This window comes from Bombina bombina, chromosome 6 (genome assembly GCF_027579735.1).
Source record: "Bombina bombina isolate aBomBom1 chromosome 6, aBomBom1.pri, whole genome shotgun sequence".
Lineage (NCBI taxonomy): Eukaryota > Metazoa > Chordata > Amphibia > Anura > Bombinatoridae > Bombina > Bombina bombina.
The window spans coordinates 529,922,370-529,944,701 of record NC_069504.1 but is presented as its reverse complement, the minus strand read 5'-3'; the positions used below and the strand labels follow the sequence as shown (position 1 = coordinate 529,944,701).

General features: G+C 37.3%; 1 protein-coding gene across 1 annotated transcript in view; it reads right to left on the bottom strand.

The window, feature by feature from the left end:
* ATP8B4 (ATPase phospholipid transporting 8B4 (putative)) overlaps positions 1–22,332 on the bottom strand; it is a 932,005-nt gene that overhangs the window by 91,303 nt on the left and 818,370 nt on the right. The window contains 2 exon segments of the mRNA XM_053717452.1: positions 12,696–12,857; positions 13,369–13,487. Of these exon segments, the coding sequence (XP_053573427.1) occupies positions 12,696–12,857; positions 13,369–13,487 (281 nt within the window).

Genomic DNA, 22,332 nt, shown 5'->3' with positions numbered 1-22,332 from the left:
TTTAATAGCTACCTAGTTAAAATAATTACAAATGTACCTGTAAAATAAACCCTAACCTAAGTTACAATTATACCTGACACTACACTATCATTAAATGAATTAAATACATTAACTACAATTAGCTAAAATTAAATACAATTAAATAAAATAAACTATAGTACAAAAACAAACAAACACTAAATTACAGAAAATAAAAAAATATTACAAGAAGTTTAAACTAATTACACCTAATCTAAGCCCCCTAATAAAATAAAAAAGCTCCCCAAAATAATAAAATGCCATACCCTATACTAAATTACAAATAGCCCTTAAAAGGGCTTTTTGCGGGGCATTGCCCCAAAGTAATCAGCTCTTTTACCTGTAAAAAAAGAAATACACCCCCCCCAACATTACAACCCACCACCCACAACCAACCTTACTCTAAAACCCACCCAATCCCCCCTTAAAAAAACCTAACACTACCCCATTGAAGATCACCCTACCTTGAGCCGTCTTCACCCAGCCGGGCACAAGTGGTCATCCGATCCGGGCAGAAGTCTTTATCCGATTGGGGCAGAAGAAGGACATCCGGACCGGCAGAAGTCTTCATCCTATCCGGGCAGAAGAGGACATCCGGACCGGCAGAAGTCTTCATCCAAGCGGCATCTTCTATCTTCTTCCATCCGACGAGGAGCGGCTCCATATTGAAGACATCCGACGCGGAGCATCCTTCCAGCATGACGACTACTCGACGAATGACGGTTCCTTTAAATAATGTCATCCAAGATGGCGTCCCTTGAATTCCGATTGGCTGATAGGATTCTATCAGCCAATCGGAATTAAAGTAGGAAAAATCAAATTGGCTGATTTAATCAGCCAATCAGATTGAAGTTCAATCCAATTGGCTGATTGGATCAGCCAATAGAATTGACCTTGCATTCTATTGGCTGATCCAATCATGTCCTCTTCTGCCCGGATAGGATGAAGACTTCTACCGGTCCGGATGTCCTCTTCTGCCCCGATCGGATGAAGACTTCTGCCCGGATCGGATGACCACTTGTGCCCGGCTGGGTGAAGATGGCTCAAAGTAGGGTGATCTTCAATGGGGTAGTGTTAGGTTTTTTTTAAGGGGGGATTGGGTGGGTTTTAGAGTAAGGTTGGGTGTGGGTGGTGGGTTGTAATGTTGGGGGGGTGTATTTATTTTTTACAGGTAAAAGAGCTTATTACTTTGGGGCAATGCCCCGCAAAAAGCCCTTTTAAGGGCTATTTGTAATTTAGTATAGGGTAGGGCATTTTATTATTTTTGGGGGCTTTTTTATTTTATTAGGGGGCTTAGATCAGGTGTAATTAGTTTAAACTTCTTGTAATATTTTTTTATTTTCTGTAATTTAGTGTTTTTTTGTACTATAGTTTATTTTATTTAATTGTATTTAATTTTAGCTAATTGTAGTTAATTTATTTAATTAATTTAATGATAGTGTCAGGACTACTCTCCAAGTTCACATCTCTGCCACTCTTACACCTGTGCCTTTAAGAATTACCTGTTTCATTTAACTCCACCCTATTTATAGCACACCCAGGCCCTATCTACTTTGCTTAGTATTGATGCATTACAGCCTCTAGATACCTAGCCGTTAGCACTCTCTGAACGCTGTTCTCTACCTAGTGCTAAGTTTTGTATTCCAGACTGAGTATCCTGTTTATTTCCTCCTTGCTACCTACACGTAGCTTTGTCTTCCTATCATCAAACTCCGCTCATCTCAGTGCCTTAGGATCTCCGTGTCTATCTGCACGCTTCTCACCTCTCAGCTTAGGCTGCAGTTTTTCTCACACTGCAGCTAAGTTACACTGAAGCCGGGCGCCCCTCCGCCGGAGCGGTGACGTCATCCGCCTGCTGCTCACTCCTCCAGTACACAGCGCTGCAACTTAAGCCGACTCCAGTCTCTCACACCGCATGTAAGTGCCAAACTACCAGACCTAAGCTACCCTCCGTGAATGTTATCACCAGTACTTTAACCAAGTTATAATTTTTGCTTTATTCTCACATGCAATTACGCTAACTCTCCCTACATGCAAAATCTTCAATATACTTAATACAGTTTCATATCTCTGTATTTCAAGTTTGGCTATCAGTTTATCTCCTCAAGTGGTTTTACTTAGGTCTGAGCTTTCTTATGCTCATACTGCTGTATTGGATCCAAATAGCACGTAAAGTTTATAATCTGTTATTTTTTAAATTGCATATTCTGCACTGGGATTAACTGGCATTACTTTTCCCTCCTGCATATATTTGGTGCTCATACAAAGCACAGGTGGCAGACATAGGGTTAAGTAGCCTTAAATCCTTCAACAGTAATTTACAGCTTGGTGATACACGTGTGCTGCTGCTTTCCCTGGTAGCACTGTGCAGTACTCAGTATCTTTTTGCTACACACAAACATCTATTAGTTGATCTCAGCAAATTGTGGTCCTAATCCTGATTAGTTCTTGTCAATGTTTATAGATATCAGACTAAGGACTCTGACAGAATACTAAGCCTCTGAACCATGGACCCAGCAGAGATCAACGCAAATATGCAAGCTTTAAAGCAAAGGCTTGATTTAGTAACAGATGGCCTTAACACCTTAAAATTAGAGAACGACACCCTCAAAGCTTATATTACTGATGTAGTGGATAAAAGGGTTCCAGTGGTAGAACCCCAGGTTAGCCCTCCCGAGAAGTTTTATGGTGACAGGTCAGTCTACAGGGAGTTTAAAAATGCATGCCTATTATTGTTTGCACTTAAACCACATACTTACCCCAACGATAGGGTCAGAGTTCTCACTACCATTTCCTATTTAAGGGGTGAACCCCGTAACTGGGCAAACTCATTTTTTTGAGAACAATGATGATGTTTTGAATTCTTTAGAAAACTTCTTTGCAGCTATGGGTCAGCTCTATGAAGACCCATATAAACAGCTTACAGCTGAGAATGCAATGTGCAGTGTCAGACAAAGGAAAAGGGTTGTAGAGGACTATATTACCGAGTTAAAAAAATGGGCAAAAGATTCCCAATGGAACGACTTGTCCCTCAGGAATCAGTTCAGGTTAGGGCTCTCTGATGGGATTAAGGATGAGCTATCCCGGTCAGATCTGCCTCCTACCCTAGAAGAGCTTATGACTTTGAGCATTACCATAGATAGACGCCTTAGAGAAAGGCATCAGGAAAGATCTGCACATGACCAATACCAAAAGAAACCTGTAACCACTACTCACAGTATTGCATCTTCAAAAGTTTCTATTGAACCCATGGATATTGGTTTTATAAAAGGCCCACTAACCCCTCAGGAGAAGCTCAGAAGACGCTCTAATAACCTGTGTCTCTACTGCGCATGTGAGGACCATACTGTGAAAGATTGTCCATCCCTTCTGAAGCAAAACAAGGGTAAGACCTTTCATAATTATTACTGCTGTACAACACAAGATACCAATGCCTTGTATCTAAAACTACCCCTTCTTTTACAGTGGGATCAATCACGTCTCCCCGCTTCCGCGATAATTGATTCCGGTGCTACCGCTTCCTATATAGACATAGGTTTCACCAAAGTAAATAAAATACCCTTAATGCAAAAAAGGTCTCCTGTCTTTTTGAGAGGTATAGATGGCAAAACTATAAGCACAGGACCAGTGAAATATCATACCATCCCTCTACTCGTAACAACACATGATCACCACAGGGAATACATCTCATTTGACGTTATTTCTTCACCTCTCTCTCCTATTATACTTGGTGTTCAATGGTTACACACTCATAACCCACACATTAATTGGTTCACTTCCTCAGTCTTATTTAACTCTGATTACTGTGTCAAAACCTGTTTTCCAACTCCCCTTTTACATACTTCTGAACTTCCTCCTGACTTTACCTTACCAGAAGTGTACCAAGATTTTGCAGACATATTTAGTAAAAAAGAAGCAGACAGCCTACCTCCTCATAGGAAATATGACTGCCCCATTGAAATATACCCAGGTTCCCAGGTTCCTTGTGGGCACATATTCCCCCTTTCTAATCCAGAACTCACACACCTAAAGACTTATCTTGACGAAAACATCAAGAAGGGTTTTATTCGACCCTCAACTTCCCCAGCAGCGGCAGGTATATTTTTTGTTAAAAATAAAGACGGGTCTCTCAGACCTATAGTTGATTACCGTCAATTAAATAAGATCACTGTCAAGAATAGCTACCCACTACCCCTAATCCCTGAACTTATAGAGAGACTAGAGGGAGCTAAATACTTTACAAAACTTGACCTAAGGGGTGCATATAACCTCGTCCGAATTAGAGCTGGGGACGAATGGCTGACGGCGTTTCGGACTCGCTATGGCTTGTTCGAGTACGTCGTCATGCCATTCGGGTTATGCAATGCCCCCGCAACTTTCCAGCACCTGATCAATGATATATTCAGAGACATCCTAGACGTATTCATTGTTGTATACTTGGATGACATTTTGATTTATTCCAAAACCTTTGAACAACATGTCTCCCATGTTAGACAAGTTCTGGCTAGGCTCAGAAATAATTTCTTATATGCCAAAGGAGAGAAGTGTATATTCAACTCTGAATCAATTTCATTTCTAGGTTATGAAATATCCCCCTCAGGTATACGCATGGAGAACAACAAGATAAATGCTGTTCTAGATTGGCCTATTCCAAAAACACGACGTCAGGTACAGTCCTTCATGGGATTTGCTAATTTTTATAGAAAATTTATAAAAGACTTCTCTAAGTTAGCAATCCCATTGACCAGACTCACAAAAGCCAATATACCTTTTAAATGGACAGAAGAGGCACAGAAAGCATTCGATTTGTTCAAACAAAAATTCACAACTGCACCCATATTGCGCTTTCCAGACCCAAAACTCCAATATATCCTAGAAGTTGACGCTTCCAATTATGCAGTTGGTGCAGTACTTTCCCAGAGACTTGATATCAAAAAACCTTTACACCCAGTAGCTTTCTTTTCACGAACCCTAAATCCGGCTCAGCAAAATTATCCCATCGGGGATAAGGAACTGCTCGCTATAAAACTTTCATTGGAACATTGGCGTCATCTCCTAGAAGGCACTACAATCCCCTTATTAGTTTACACAGATCATCGCAATCTTCAATACCTCAAATCTACTAGAACACTCTCTGCAAGACAGGTGAGATGGAACTTATTCTTTTCTCGTTTCAATTTTCTTATAGCCTATCGACCCTCTGGAAAAAACCACAAAGCAGATGCTCTTTCCCGATAACCTCTGGACATTCCGTCACCACTCCATCATCAATCCCTGTTACCTTCAAGAAATTTAATCTGTTTCACTTACGATTCTATTCCTGTTGTACGTGAAGAACAACAAAAAGACCAATCAAAACCTCTACATCTCCTACAACTCCAACCAGATGGATGTTATTATCACAACAACCGGCTATACATTCCGCCTCTGCTACGACCATCTTTATTACATTCTGTCCATGACTCCTTGCTTGCTGGACACCCTGGTATTGCCAAAAAACAGGAATTAACCAAGAGAAATTATTGGTGGTCAAATATGACCTCTGATATTGCAGAATATGTATCATCCTGTATCACATGTACCACTTCCAAAAGGAAGAAACAGCCTCCATATGGCTTGCTACTACCCTTACCAACTCCAAAAAAGCCATGGACAGACATAGCTCTAGATTTTATAGTGGACTTACCTTTATCTTCAAAAAATAACACCATCTTAGTTGTTGTGGATCTATTCTCCAAGATGTGTCACTTCATCCCTTTCAGGAAACTACCTACTTCCCTGGAAACAGTTCACCTCTTGATTTCAAATGTTGTTAAACTTCATGGCCTACCCAAAACGATCCTTAGCGACAGGGGCACGCAATTTTCCAGTAAACTTTGGAACGAGTTCTGTAAGCTATTCAACATAGACAGACGATTGACAACCGCTTATCATCCCCAGTCCAAGGACAAACTGAGCGTTGTAACCAGTGGCTCGAGCAATTCCTAAGATCTTTCTGCTCCTCTCAACAGCATCTTTGGGCTGACCATCTACCCTTCGAAGAATTCTGCTATAATAACACGATACATTCTACAACAAATCAAACTCCATTCTTTTCCAATTATGGATTCCATCCCAGTTTTCAGCTACTGCCTACTCAAGACTCTCTATCCCCCTCTATCTCTGAATTGTCTGATACAATCTCTTCCAACTTCAGAATTATCGAATCCTCTATCGAGAATGCTAAGAAGACGTATAAAAAATATTACGACAGACACAGGACCCCTGCTCCGCCATACGCTGTCGGAGATTTGGTCTGGCTCTCTACAAAAAATCTCAGGATGAACACCCCTTCGAAAAAACTCTCTCCTTTGAACATAGGACCATTCCCGATTGAAACTATTGTTAATGTGAACGCCATTCGGCTTAAACTACCGGATACCCTAAAAATCCATCCGACATTCCATGTCTCCCTGTTAAAACCATACCGTGTTGTCAGCCACTCCTCGCCGCATCTGGATCACCCGCCTGTCCTTATCGATCCTCAACTGGAATATGAGGTTCGAGACATTCTCGATTCCCGTGTGTTTCGAGGTGCCTTACAATATCTCGTGAGTTGGAAGGGCTACTCACCGGATGATGACTCTTGGGAGCCAGCTTCCAACATATCTGCCCCTAGATTGGTCACCCGTTTCCACCAGAGGAATCCCGATTCACCTGGTCCTTGACCACCGGAGGTGCTCCTTGAAGGGGGGATCCTGTCAGGACTGCTCTCCAAGTTCACATCTCTGCCACTCTTACACCTGTGCCTTTAAGAATTACCTGTTTCATTTAACTCCACCCTATTTATAGCACACCCAGGCCCTATCTACTTTGCTTAGTATTGATGCATTACAGCCTCTAGATACCTAGCCGTTAGCACTCTCTGAACGCTGTTCTCTACCTAGTGCTAAGTTTTGTATTCCAGACTGAGTATCCTGTTTATTTCCTCCTTGCTACCTACACGTAGCTTTGTCTTCCTATCATCAAACTCCGCTCATCTCAGTGCCTTAGGATCTCCGTGTCTATCTGCACGCTTCTCACCTCTCAGCTTAGGCTGCAGTTTTTCTCACACTGCAGCTAAGTTACACTGAAGCCGGGCGCCCCTCCGCCGGAGCGGTGACGTCATCCGCCTGCTGCTCACTCCTCCAGTACACAGCGCTGCAACTTAAGCCGACTCCAGTCTCTCACACCGCATGTAAGTGCCAAACTACCAGACCTAAGCTACCCTCCGTGAATGTTATCACCAGTACTTTAACCAAGTTATAATTTTTGCTTTATTCTCACATGCAATTACGCTAACTCTCCCTACATGCAAAATCTTCAATATACTTAATACAGTTTCATATCTCTGTATTTCAAGTTTGGCTATCAGTTTATCTCCTCAAGTGGTTTTACTTAGGTCTGAGCTTTCTTATGCTCATACTGCTGTATTGGATCCAAATAGCACGTAAAGTTTATAATCTGTTATTTTTTAAGTTGCATATTCTGCACTGGGATTAACTGGCATTACTTTTCCCTCCTGCATATATTTGGTGCTCATACAAAGCACAGGTGGCAGACATAGGGTTAAGTAGCCTTAAATCCTTCAACAGTAATTTACAGCTTGGTGATACACGTGTGCTGCTGCTTTCCCTGGTAGCACTGTGCAGTACTCAGTATCTTTTTGCTACACACAAACATCTATTAGTTGATCTCAGCAAATTGTGGTCCTAATCCTGATTAGTTCTTGTCTATGTTTATAGATATCAGACTAAGGACTCTGACAGATAGTGAAGTGTTAGGTGTAATTGTAACTTAGGTTAGGGTTTATTTTACAGGTACATTTGTAATTATTTTAACTAGGTAGCTATTAAATAGTTATTAACTATTTAATAGCTATTGTACCTAGTTAAAATAAATACAAAGTTGCCTGTAAAATAAAAAGAAATCCTAAAATAGCTACAATAGAATTATTAATTATATTGTAGCTATCTTAGGGTTTATTTTATAGGTAAGTATTTAGTTTTAAATAGGAATAATTTAGTTCATAATAGTAATATTTATTTAGATTTATTAAAATAATATTTAAGTTAGGGGGTGTTAGGGTTAGACTTAGGTTTAGGGGTTAATAACTTTATTATAGTGGTGGCGACGTTGGCGGCGGCAGATTAGGGGTTAATACATTTAATAGGCTATGTGGGCTATGGCGGTTTAGGTGTTAATACTAGAATAGGTTAATTGCGGTGTGGGCTATGGCAGTTTAGGGGTTAATACAGTTTATTAGTTATTGCGGTGGGGGATTACAATTGACAGGTAGATAGACATTGCGCATGCGTTAGGTGTTAGTTTATTTTTGCAGGCATTTTATAAGTAACCTTGCAAACCTGATGCAGTAGCAGTTTCATTCAAAAAAGTCATATTGAATTTAGCCTATTGAGATCTTTCCCATGATCTCATCATTTCATACCTCCCAACATTTCAAAATTCAAAAGGGACACCCCCCCCCCCACGACAAAAAAAATTGAAATGTGGTGGGCGGGGCTTAAAAATCATAAGACCAAAGGAATAACAATAAAATTCTAAATAAAGTCATATATTTTAATACACTTAGGCAGCAAATCAAACACAAGCTCAAACCACTGGTATGGCTATGTGAGCTATGTATTTAATTATCCTTTGCAAAGACATTGCTAAATATTTTTATCTTAATTGGACATTTAATAATAAATTCTTTAAAACTGCTCTCTGCATTCCCCATTAATATTCTAGATTATGGCCTTTAAAGTCAGCAAAAATGCACAGTAGCACACTACATAGCATACACTTACACATGCAGATACACACACACTACATAGCATACACTTATACATGCAGATACACACACACTACATAGCATACACTTACACATGCAGATACACACACACACTACATAGCATACACTTACACATGCAGATACACACACACTACATAGCATACACTTACACATGCAGATACACACACTACATAGCATACACTTATACATGCAGATACACACACACTACATAGCATACACTTATACATGCAGATACACATACACACTACATAGCATACACTTATACATGCAGATACACACACACTAAATAGCATACACTTATACATGCAGATACACATACACACTACATAGCATACACTTATACATGCAGATACACATACACACTACATAGCATACACTTATACATGCAGACACACACACACACACACACTACATAGCATACACTTATACATGCAGATACACACTACATAGCATACACTTATACATGCAGATACACATACACACTACATAGCATACACTTATACATGCAGATACACACACACTACATAGCATACACTTACACATGCAGATACACACACACTACATAGCATACACTTATACATGCAGATACACATACACACTACATAGCATACACTTATACATGCAGATACACATACACACTACATAGCATACACTTTATACATGCAGATACACACACACTACATAGCATACACTTATACATGCAGATACACACACACTACATAGCATACACTTACACATGCAGATACACACACACACTACATAGCATACACGTACACATGCAGATACACACACACTACATAGCATACACTTATACAGGCAGATACACAGACACTACATAGTATACACTTATACATGCAGATACACACACATTACATAGCATACACTTATACATGCAGCATACACTTATACATGCAGATACACAGACACTACATAGTATACACTTATACATGCAGACACACACACACTAATAGCATACACTTATACATGCAAATACACACTTATACATGCAGATACACATACTGCATAGCTTACATTTGTACATGCAGACACACACACACACTACATAGCATAAACTTATACATACAGATACACACACACAGTTATGGATACAGATAGACACACACACTACATCATATATGGGTATCTGTAATTCATTGTATGGGGTCCTGGGGTTGGCAAGCACATTAGCTGGCAGTCTGCGGCTGCCACTGTTCGTTACCCTGGTATTAGCACTGCTCATTGTATAAAACTTTTTTTTTTTTTAATGCACGGGGTAAATCGGGAAAGATGGCTAGCAACCCAGGACAGGGGGACAGACCCATAAAATCGGGACTGTCCCACGAAAATTGGGACAGTTGGGGAGTATGTCATTTTTTTCTTCCTCTTTCAAGGAGATATTTCAAGCATGATATTGATGTATTTTAATATTTCAGAACCTTATAAAAATTAATCTTCTGAACAATCTGGAAGGGATAGTTCTAATGACCCCCAAAACTATTTTCATACCAAAGCACTATAAATAAAAGCAGTTAACCTTAGGTCAAAAGGAAGAGATTTGCTATTCGATAACTTTCATATAGCTGTAAAATTAAAAAATAGCTTTTCTTATGCATTTATGCTTTATGCTTTATTAGATTCTATTTTTTTAAATGGATTTAGCTAGTAAGACAAAATGTCAAGTCTTGGGAGTTCAGGATTTTGTGACTAATATACAAGTATGGAAAAGTAGCCCAGGTAAACTAATTTCAGTTGGCTAAATTAACTATCATTTTGTTAACTGGTGCTTCTTTTAAGAAGCATATAGACAGGAACACCAAAACAACTGCCAGATATACTGTATATGAAGTTAATCAGCCTTCTATTACTGTCTTCATGACCAGGCTTTACATATCTCCTGCAATTCAATGATTCATTATTTTTTCCAGCAAAATAATTTGGATAAATTAAATCTGGTCTAGATGGTACTCATCAGTAGTTACTCAAATATTTGTGGTCTTAATTTAATGCTGCTGGGTCTTGAGGCTGAAAACGTGATCAAAAGATAATGATTAAAATGGGAAACTAAATCAATTCTATTGAAGATGTAATTATATTTCAACCATGGGAACAAAAACTTTTACCCTTTAAAGGGCTAGTGAAAAATGGTAAAATTAATAATAAAAAAACAAAACTTTCCAAGTAAATTCTATGGATATTTGACAGGCAATCTGCCTTTTTAACTGAAATTCTGGTTGTGGGTAGTCCTCCTCACTTTTGATGAGGCTTGGCTAAACTTTTTTTTTTTTGTGAGTAGCAGACGTAAACAGAACAAGAAACAAAAAAAGCAGAGAAGCACACAAAGAATCCATTATTGTGTCCAAAAGGGATAACATATCAAAAAAACATTCTCACGCTACTAACATATTTAAACCTCCTCTCCTTTCAAGATACTTTGCAAATTTTTCAGATGTGGAACTCTTCTTGCAGATATAATAACTATAAGAAATACTATATTGTCTTTAATGGATTAAAGGGATTGTCTATGAGAACATCCATTACCAGAGGCCCTTGTAATTAATGGTGTAATTGATATTTATAAAGATAGATATAAGCCAGTGCTTTTATAAAAAAACAAATGAGCAAATGTTTATGTGCTGAGATGGTAGCACTTGATCAGTACTAAAACTCAAGCCTTGTTTAAACCATCATGCAAAAATTCAAAAAGTTGACAACAATGGATTTAGATTCTCATGTTGTGTCAACTAGACAATATATATCAGACTTTACAGAACACTGACACTGTAAGGACAAGTAAGGTTTGAAAACAACAAATCTGGAATTGGCTATTACCTTAAATTAACCATTCAGGAACATAGCTGCCAACATTATTTTCTTTTGATTAAGATTAAATAGTTGCCTCTTAATGAAGAACTCCTAGAATTACCAGAATCATCATTGGAGATTCTATGGCTAATTTTGCGAGCAACAAGCAAAAACTGTCCTTGGCTACAAAAGAATGATTACAATGAATTTTGACATAACCTTTCTGATCCTACATAGTACCTTGTAGTTGAGCTATCAGTTCCCACATCATCGAATAAGCAAAAGGAAATTTGCTAAAAAACTAATGTACTTGATGATTAATGTGTGATAACCCATGTGTATACTGACTACTGTTACATTTTCTACACATCTCTGGGCCCAAATTAAAAAAAATACTGACTTCCTTTAGAACTGGTTGACTTTTGTCCCTCTTTAACAAGATTTTTAAGATATTGTGGTTTTGATATCTTGATGGGTTGTTTAGATAGTGGATTACAAATTTTATTTGTTCTAAAAATCTTCAATCACTGGTACCAGTTAATTTGGGGCAGAGGAAATACTGGCCTCTCAATTTGCTGTGAATGGTTATTGCACAAAGCCTGGCAGAAGATGCACATTTCCAGCTGGCAACCTCGTGAAAATGTACCAGAATGTTTTTGAAGCTGGTTTAGTGTGGCCCCCAGAATTATTAGTGGGGGAAATGATTTACAGTCATAAATGTTCTAGTGGCACCTACCTTAGCATTAGGCTCATAAGAACCATGTATGTCAGTATATAGAACTCCTATTTCAGACTAAGAATTTTTAGCAAGTGAATAATGAGGTTTACCCAAGCCTTTATCAGTATATTGTGAGAACTGTGAACATTTTCTCTAAACATAACAGGGGCATAATGAACAGCTGCGGTCAGAACAAATTAAATACATTATAATTTGTTTATTCCTTTTATGTCAGGCTGTTGAACCAAACAAACATGTTTACATAGATCTGATACGTAAATCAGAATGGATGACTTTTTTTCAGTTTACAGATAAGCAACATACCGTCATGTTACTTTCTATTTCTTCGTAAACGGCTGCAAGTCGTTCCTCTCTGTTCTCAAGCGCAGTGCTCGCCTCATGAAGCATTTTTAGCCACCATTTTAAATAATCCTCGCTGAGATCTTTGTAAGCTAGCGCTAATGTCCTCAGACCCTCTCCTGCAAACTCCTGAGAGGTCAAAAGATAATTACCATTAGTAAATAAAACAAATTTGTAAAATCTAAATTCAAAAACTTAAAACTATTTTATCCTTTGTATCTCTTGGTAAAGGTTGCCAAGATGTATACGGAAAAGGAGAATTATTTCTCGAATAGCTCTATATATGGTCTCCCATAAGTAACACTGCTGCAATAAACAATGATAAACTTTTCATTGTTAAACATTTAATCGAACTGCTTGTTATGATTAATGGTCATTATCATATTCAGCCATTCTAAAATACTGAACTTATTCAGGAATGTTTTTTCAAAAAGCTAATAACATAAACCTGCAACAGTGGCATACAATGCACAAAGATGCACATCCTGGCTATGACATTTGCTGCAAACTCTAAACCAGGCAAATTATTTCTTTCTTTATTATATGACGAGAAGTGCAACAAGAATTAATTATTGTGACACACAAATATTCTAATACGTATAGGACAACAGAAGTTATTTAGCTACTAATGAAACACTCACGTTAGGTGCTCAGACGTAATATACATCAAGCTTTCACAGCTGGCATGTAGTCGCTCATATAAAATTGTGTCAGCTCCTTTGCAATAAAGTTTAATACGTCCTTCAGGATTTTGGACTATAAAGAATAAAACAATTATGGTTGAGAAATAAATACAAAGCAGCAACATTGTTTGCTAATATTACACAATTTTGCAAACAGTGTATGAGAAAAAAATCTGAAATAATTATAAAAGGTTGGTCTCATCTGTATAAAAACAGGAGGGGAGCAGAAATGGTCAAGCTGAGAAAAGTCATTTGTGATAAAACCTTTTATTACACCAAATGGCATTAAGACAGTATGATTTTTTATTTTGATTATTAGGGAATAAACAGGTTATATAATTATATGGACTATTATATATTAAATTGTTATGCATAACCTTAGAAGATACCTGTTTTGTCAGTATGGCAACACTAGTACATCTAACATGGCAAAATATAATGGTAAAATACAATAACTAGATATAACAACTGATACTGCACATAGATGACACATCTTGTAAGATGATAACGGCTTAGGTTTTATTTTATGCTTTCTATCAGAAATGTATTTTAAAATATTAAAATCAGATATATTCAAAATGTTCATGACAATGAAATAATGATTTAGATGCAGAATATATCTTATTCAGAGATATTTAGTCCTGTGGTAAATAGGCAATTTATGGTGAGTGCTCACCTAGGTAAACTACAACAATCTCAGTCTTATAGGCTGATGAACATATTAAAATAAGAATTGTTTTTGCAAAGCTTTGCTTGAATGGCCAGTCTGGGTGTAATGGTCCAACATTTTCTTGGATCAGTCCTGAAACGTATGGGCCTAAATACTACTTATCAGACTCTAACAAGAGAACATCCCAAAAGTTATCTATTAAAGCAATCACTATTACACTGAGCTTAAAGGGACACCCATTTCCATATTATGCAGTAGTAACAGTAAAAATGTTATTTTAAAATGAATATTGTTTCTGGTCACTTTTAAAGGCTGTCAAGCTCCACCCTCTGATGACATCATGATCTGGGCTGCATTTAAGCACTCTGCTCAATACCATTGACAGTCTGTTTAATCCAATTAGTGAGTCTTTTGTAACTAGTGAAGCCTTTAATGCAGTTCAGATTGCGATGTCATCAGTGGGCGGAGCTTGGCAGCCATTTCAAAGTGACCAGAAACAATAGTCATTTTAAAATAACTTTTTTTACTGTTCCTCCTGCATGCTATAAAAAAAGGTGCAGGAGGCTATTTGCAGCTTAATAGAAAATAAGACTTTAACATGATTATGGTGTAGACTGTCACTTTAAAATAAATGAAACTTTACTTTGTTCTTTTGGTATCCTTTGTTGAAAAGCTTATTTAGATATACTCAGGAAGGTGTAAGTCCCTGCAGTGCTGGCAACGGTATATAACATTTTATTTATCACACTTCACAGTTGATCACACTTGGAGAAATGCTTTGTATAGTTATGGGAGTCTGAAATAAGCCTCTGTCTGTAAAAGGACTAATGCAAATAAACAATTGTACAAGGACAGCTGTCCATTCTTGGAGGAGTGTGTGTACACACATTCTGAGGCACCAGCAACTCTTTAGCAGCTATGTGACCTACCTTGAGCTGTCATGTGAACTAGGGCACAAGGAAATCAAAGAAAAGTTTAAAATTGGTAAAAAAAACCAAACAAATTTACTTGTGATTTGCATTTGTTGATTTTGCAATTATACTGCATTTAAAGGTCATTTAAGTCCTTCTCTTCAGAGAAGGTGAAAACACTGAGGGCTAGATTACAAGTTGTGCGCAAATCTCTCAAGGCAAAGACAAAGATAAGGGAAGATTACATTATGCGTTCTCATGGAACTCACATCAGTGGTTCCTTTTAGAAACACTGAAACCGAGATACCTTCCCATATCTTATGGAGTCCTTATCCACACTGTCAGAAGACCAAACCTTGTCCCTTATCACAATCCCTTTTATATTCCATATTTTCATTCCCAAATATCTTTAGTTTATGTTACTATGTTTATATCCTTAGCTATGTTTTGGCCTTAAAGGGATAGTCTAGTCAAAATTAAACTTTTGTGATTCAGACAGAGCATGCAATTGTAAGCAACTTAATAATTTACTCCTATTATCATTTTTTCTTTGTTCTCTTGGTATCTTTATTTGAATGTAAGCTTAGGAACCAGCCCATTTTTGGGTAAGCACCTAGGTAGCGCTTGCTGATTGGTGGCTACATTTAGACAACAATCAGAAAGTGTTACCCAGATGCTGAACCAAAAAGGCTTACATTCTTGCTTTTTAAAATAAAGATACCAAGAGAACGAAGAAAAATTGATAAATAGGAGTAAATTAGAAAGTTGCTTAAAACTGCATGTTCTATCTGAATCATGAAAGTTCAATTTTGACTAGACTATTCTGTTACTAGAATACATAACTCACATTAATAGAAAATACCTAGCTTCAGAGCACAACCTCTTTCTATAGGACCAGCCTCACTAAAACAGGTTAAAATAAAGACAAAACATGATTTTAATACATTTTAAAATTGTCTGTCTACCCAGACCATTCCTTCTGAATAAGGAAGCACATGTTTACTGGCCTTGCTTGTCTCCATGTGGATTAACAGACACAAAAGGGAGGGGTAGATACAGTATTTTGATGAAGAACAGAAATCTCAGTCTATTCATGGTTTTGGTTAGAAAATCTCTAAGGACAACCACAGCTTACAGCCAATTTGAGTTTTAGGAGCTGAATGTTTTTTTGTTCCCGAACAGCCCATATAAACCTTGAATGTCTAAACTGCGAGAAATAACCTCTATAAGTAATGGGTTTCCTGGCTCACACATGACAATAAATTGGAATATAGAAGTAATGGTAAATTAGAGGTAAATCATTTTCCCTAAATAACACCTAGATTACAAGTTTTGTGTTTGTGTTTTAACGCTGAAAAATGGCCATTTCAGCGTTAAAACAGTAACACAGCCAATTACGAGTCTTGTCGGTATAGCTGTACCGCAAGACTTTTAGCCTGTAACGCACGTTAATCCCGCACTCAAAAAAAATGATGTTTTCTCATGGGATTCCCATAGTGCTGCCATTACAAGTTTTGCGGTGAGGCTAAAAAGCTTGCGTTACACCCTATAACGACAAGATCCGTACCACTATGTGAGAGCAGTAGTTATGGGTTTTTACGCAACATAACTGTTATATAAAACTTTTAACTAAAGTGTTACAAAGTACACTAACACCCATTAACTACCTATTAACCCATAAACCGAGGCCCTCCCGCATTGCAATACTATATTAAAGTTATTAACCCCTAATCTGCCGCTCCCGACATCGCAGCCACTAATAAAATGTATTAACCTCTATTCCGCGCTCCCCGACATCGTCGCCACTATACTAAAGTTATTAACCCCTATTCCCCCCGCACCCCAAAATTGCCCACATTATAATAAAGATATCAACCCCTATTTCGACGCTCCCGACATCGCCGCCACTAAATAGTTATTAACCCTAAACCGCCAGCCCCCCACATGCCAAAAAACTAAATTAAACTATTAACCCCTAAACCTAACAACATTAAAATTACAAGATCCCTATCTTAAAATAAATTAAAACTTACCTGGGAAATTAAAAAAAAAACTAAGTTTAAACTATAAATTAACCTAACATAACTATTAGACTAAATTTAAACTAATTACAAATTAAATAAATTAAATTACAAATTAAAAAAACCTAACACTACTAAAAAAATTAAACCTACAATTAGAAAAAATAAAAAAAATACTAAATTAGAAAAAATAAAAAAATACTAAGGTACAAAAAATAACAAACACTAAATTACGAAAAATAACAAATGAAGTTATCCAAAATAAAAACAATTACACCTAATCTAACAGCCCTATAAAAATAAACCCCCCCCCAAAAAAAAATAAAAACACCCCTTAGCCTACAATAAACTACCAATAGTCCTTAAAGGGACATTATACAATCATTTTTTCTTTGCATAAATGTTTTGTAGATGATCTATTTATATAGCCCATAAAGGTTTTTTAAAAAATTTTTTTTTATAGTTTTGCTTATTTTTAAGTAACATTGCTCTGATTTTCAGACTCCTAACCAAGCCCCAAAGTGTTATGTGAATTCCGTCAGCTACCTTCTCCAGCTTGCTCCTGTTTGTGTAAAGGGTTTTTTCATATGCAAAAGAAGGGGGAGGGGGGGAGTGTCTTATTTCCATTTGCAGTGGGCTTTCCGGCCACCTTTTCAACAGAGCTAAACTTAGAACTTCTAAGTAAGTTTTTAAACAGTTTTATACTGGATTTTTATATCAGTATATGTGCATCTTTTCTTTACTGTAGTATCTATTACATGCAGTTATATGAAAATGAGTGTATACTGTCCCTTTAAAAAGAGCCTTTTGTAGGGTATTACCCTAAAGAATCAGCTCTTTTTTCCTGAAAAAAAAAACAAAGACTCCCCCAACAGTAAAACCCACCACCCAACCAACCCCCCCCAAAATAAAAAACAGGCAAATTTGCCTGTTTGCAGGTGAGCGATAATTTAGCGATCCACTTGTTATCTGCCCATAATATGTAGATGTACATATGTATTTATGTGTTTTACTGTTTATATTTAACATTCCTATGTTTTTCACATAGAATTTATTTTAATTTGTAATATTAAATTATATATATATATATATATATATATGTCATAATGTTAAATGTAAAATATACAGTATATACTACAGGGAGTGCATAATTATTAGGCAAGTTGTATTTTTGAGAATTAATTTTATTATTGAACAACAACCATGTTCTCAATGAACCCAAAAAACTCATTAATATCAAAGCTGAATAGTTTTGGAAGTAGTTTTTAGTTTGTTTTTAGTTATAGCTATTTTAGGGGGATATCTGTGTGTGCAGGTGACTATTACTGTGCATAATTATTAGGCAACTTAACAAAAAACAAATATATACCCATTTCAATTATTTATTTTTACCAGTGAAACCAATATAACATCTCAACATTCACAAATATACATTTCTGACATTCAAAAACAAAACAAAAACAAATCAGTGACCAATATAGCCACCTTTCTTTGCAAGGACACTCAAAAGCCTGCCATCCATGGAAATTCTGTCAGTGTTTTGATCTGTTCACTATCAACATTGCGTGCAGCAGCAACCACAGCCTCCCAGACACTGTTCAGAGAGGTGTACTGTTTTCCCTCCTTGTAAATCTCACATTTGATGATGGACCACAGGTTCTCAATGGGGTTCAGATCAGGTGAACAAGGAGGCCATGTCATTAGATTTTCTTCTTTTATACCCTTTCTTGCCAGCCACGCTGTGGAGTACTTGGACGCGTGTGATGGAGCATTGTCCTGCATGAAAATCATGTTTTTCTTGAAGGATGCAGACTTCTTCCTGTACCACTGCTTGAAGAAGGTGTCTTCCAGAAACTGGCAGTAGGACTGGGAGTTGAGCTTGACTCCATCCTCAACCCGAAAAGGCCCCGCAAGCTCATCTTTGATGATACCAGCCCAAACCAGTACTCCCACTTCCACCTTGCTGGCGTCTGAGTCGGACTGGAGCTCTCTGCCCTTTACCAATCCAGCCACGGGCCCATCCATCTGGCCCATCAAGACTCACTCTCATTTCATCAGTCCTTAGAAAAATCAGTCTTGAGATATTTCTTGGCCCAGTCTTGACGTTTCAGCTTGTGTGTCTTGTTCAGTGGTGGTCGTCTTTCAGCCTTTCTTACCTTGGCCATGTCTCTGAGTATTGCACACCTTGTGCTTTTGGGCACTCCAGTGATGTTGCAGCTCTGAAATATGGCAAAACTGGTGGCAAGTGGCATCTTGGCAGCTGCACGCTTGACTTTTCTCAGTTCATGGGCAGTTATTTTGCGCCTTGGTTTTTCCACACGCTTCTTGCGACCCTGTTGACTATTTTGAATGAAACGCTTGATTGTTCAATGATCACGCTTCAGAAGCTTTGCAATTTTAAGAGTGCTGCATCCCTCTGCAAGATATCTCACTATTTTTGACTTTTCTGGGCCTGTCAAGTCCTTCTTTTGACCCATTTTGCCAAAGGAAAGGAAGTTGCCTAATAATTATGCACACCTGATATAGGGTGTTGATGTCATTAGACCACACCCCTTCTCATTACAGAGATGCACATCACCTAATATGCTTAATTGGTAGTAGGCTTTCGAGCTATACAGCTTGAGTAAGACAACATGCATAAAGAGGATGATGTGGTCAAAATACTCATTTGCCTAATAATTCTGCACTCCCTGTATATATATATGTCATAATATTAAATGTAAAATATACAGTATATACTGTGTATATATATATATATATATATATATATATGTCATAATGTTAAATGTAAAATATACAGTATATACTGTATATATATATATATATATATATATTATATATATATATATATATATATATATGGTGCTCGGACAAAATTCCGACGGACAAATGCCGAAGCACATTCGTCCGTCAGACATATGTCTGAGATACACTGCTTCCGACTGCACGCCGAACAGCACAATCACGCAATCACGTAATTGCGTAATTGTCATCAGTAAAAAAGTGGAGAATTTAAATATATATTGTGGCTACTGAGGTAAAAAAACAACACAAACACTTAAATAAATAAATTTAAAATAAACATCAAATTAAAAAAATGGAGTTCATAAAGACGTGTAAAGGAGGAAGAAAAATTTTATATGAAGGTTATGCATACATTGTAGACAAAAAAAAAGAAAATGTAACATATTGGAGATGTGAAAAAAAAAGGTTTTTGTGGAGGAAGGCTAAAAACCATTAATGATATAATTGAAAAAGATGCATCAAATCATTCACATCCACCTAATGCAGCAAGAATTTTATCTATGAAAACAATTGAAAAAATAAAAGAAGTTGCTAAAAATTCAGAAGAAGTAACATCAAGCATAATACAAAATTGCATATCTAATTTCCCCCTTGAAGCAGCAGGAGCTCTACCTAAAAAAGAAACTCTTGCCAGAATGGTACGTCGACATCGAACAACACCAAATGGAAACATTTTAAATGATGATTTAAGAAAAACAACCAGAGGAGAAGATATCATCATGTACGAAAGTGAAAATTTAATCATTCTGTCTACTAAAAAAAATGTAGATCTTCTTTCAAAAAAACAACACTGGCTCTGTGACGGAACATTTGACTCAGCTCCTTTAGGCTTTCAGTTGTATACAATACATGTTTTAATAGAAGATAACCATACCATACCATTAGTATACTGCATATCAAAAATAAAAATCAGGAAACTTATAATTTAATTTTTAGTATTATAAAAGAAAAAAATCCAGATATCAATCCTATATCAATTACAGTAGATTTTGAAAGAGCAGCAATAAATTGCATGACAAATTTTTTTACAAAATACAATAATTTATGGATGCTTTTTCCATTTTTCCCAATGCCTGTGGAGAAAAATACAATCTTTGGGCTTAAAAATATGGTATAATAATGAAAAAAATGCTCTGATCATAAAATGCTTAGAAGCATTAGCATTTGTGCCAGTGGAAGATGTAGTTGAAACATTTAATGACTTTGTAAAATCAATAGAAAAACAAAACAGTAACATTTTATCTGAATTTTTAAATTATTTTGAAAAAACCTGGATTGGCGAACTACAATAAGGTACAAGAAGAAAAACAGAATTTATGTTTACCTGATAAATTACTTTCTCCAACGGTGTGTCCGGTCCACGGCGTCATCCTTACTTGTGGGATATTCTCTTCCCCAACAGGAAATGGCAAAGAGCCCAGCAAAGCTGGTCACATGATCCCTCCTAGGCTCCGCCTACCCCAGTCATACGACCGACGTTAAGGAGGAATATTTGCATAGGAGAAACCATATGATACCGTGGTGACTGTAGTTAAAGAAAATAAATTATCAGACCTGATTAAAAAACCAGGGCGGGCCGTGGACCGGACACACCGTTGGAGAAAGTAATTTATCAGGTAAACATAAATTCTGTTTTCTCCAACATAGGTGTGTCCGGTCCACGGCGTCATCCTTACTTGTGGGAACCAATACCAAAGCTTTAGGACACGGATGAAGGGAGGGAGCAAATCAGGTCACCTAAATGGAAGGCACCACGGCTTGCAAAACCTTTCTCCCAAAACAGCCTCAGAAGAAGCAAAAGTATCAAACTTGTAAAATTTGGTAAAAGTGTGCAGTGAAGACCAAGTCGCTGCCCTACATATCTGATCAACAGAAGCCTCGTTCTTGAAGGCCCATGTGGAAGCCACAGCCCTAGTGGAATGAGCTGTGATTCTTTCAGGAGGCTGCCGTCCGGCAGTCTCGTAAGCCAATCTGATGATGCTTTTAATCCAAAAAGAGAGAGAGGTAGAAGTTGCTTTTTGACCTCTCCTTTTACCAGAATAAACAACAAACAAGGAAGATGTTTGTCTAAAATCCTTTGTAGCATCTAAATAGAATTTTAGAGCGCGAACAACATCCAAATTGTGCAACAAACGTTCCTTCTTCGAAACTGGTTTCGGACACAAAGAAGGCACGACTATCTCCTGGTTAATGTTTTTGTTAGAAACAACTTTTGGAAGAAAACCAGGTTTAGTACGTAAAACCACCTTATCTGCATGGAACACCAGATAAGGAGGAGAACACTGCAGAGCAGATAATTCTGAAACTCTTCTAGCAGAAGAAATTGCAACCAAAAACAAAACTTTCCAAGATAATAACTTAATATCAACGGAATGTAAGGGTTCAAACGGAACCCCCTGAAGAACTGAAAGAACTAAGTTGAGACTCCAAGGAGGAGTCAAAGGTTTGTAAACAGGCTTGATTCTAACCAGAGCCTGAACAAAGGCTTGAACATCTGGCACAGCTGCCAGC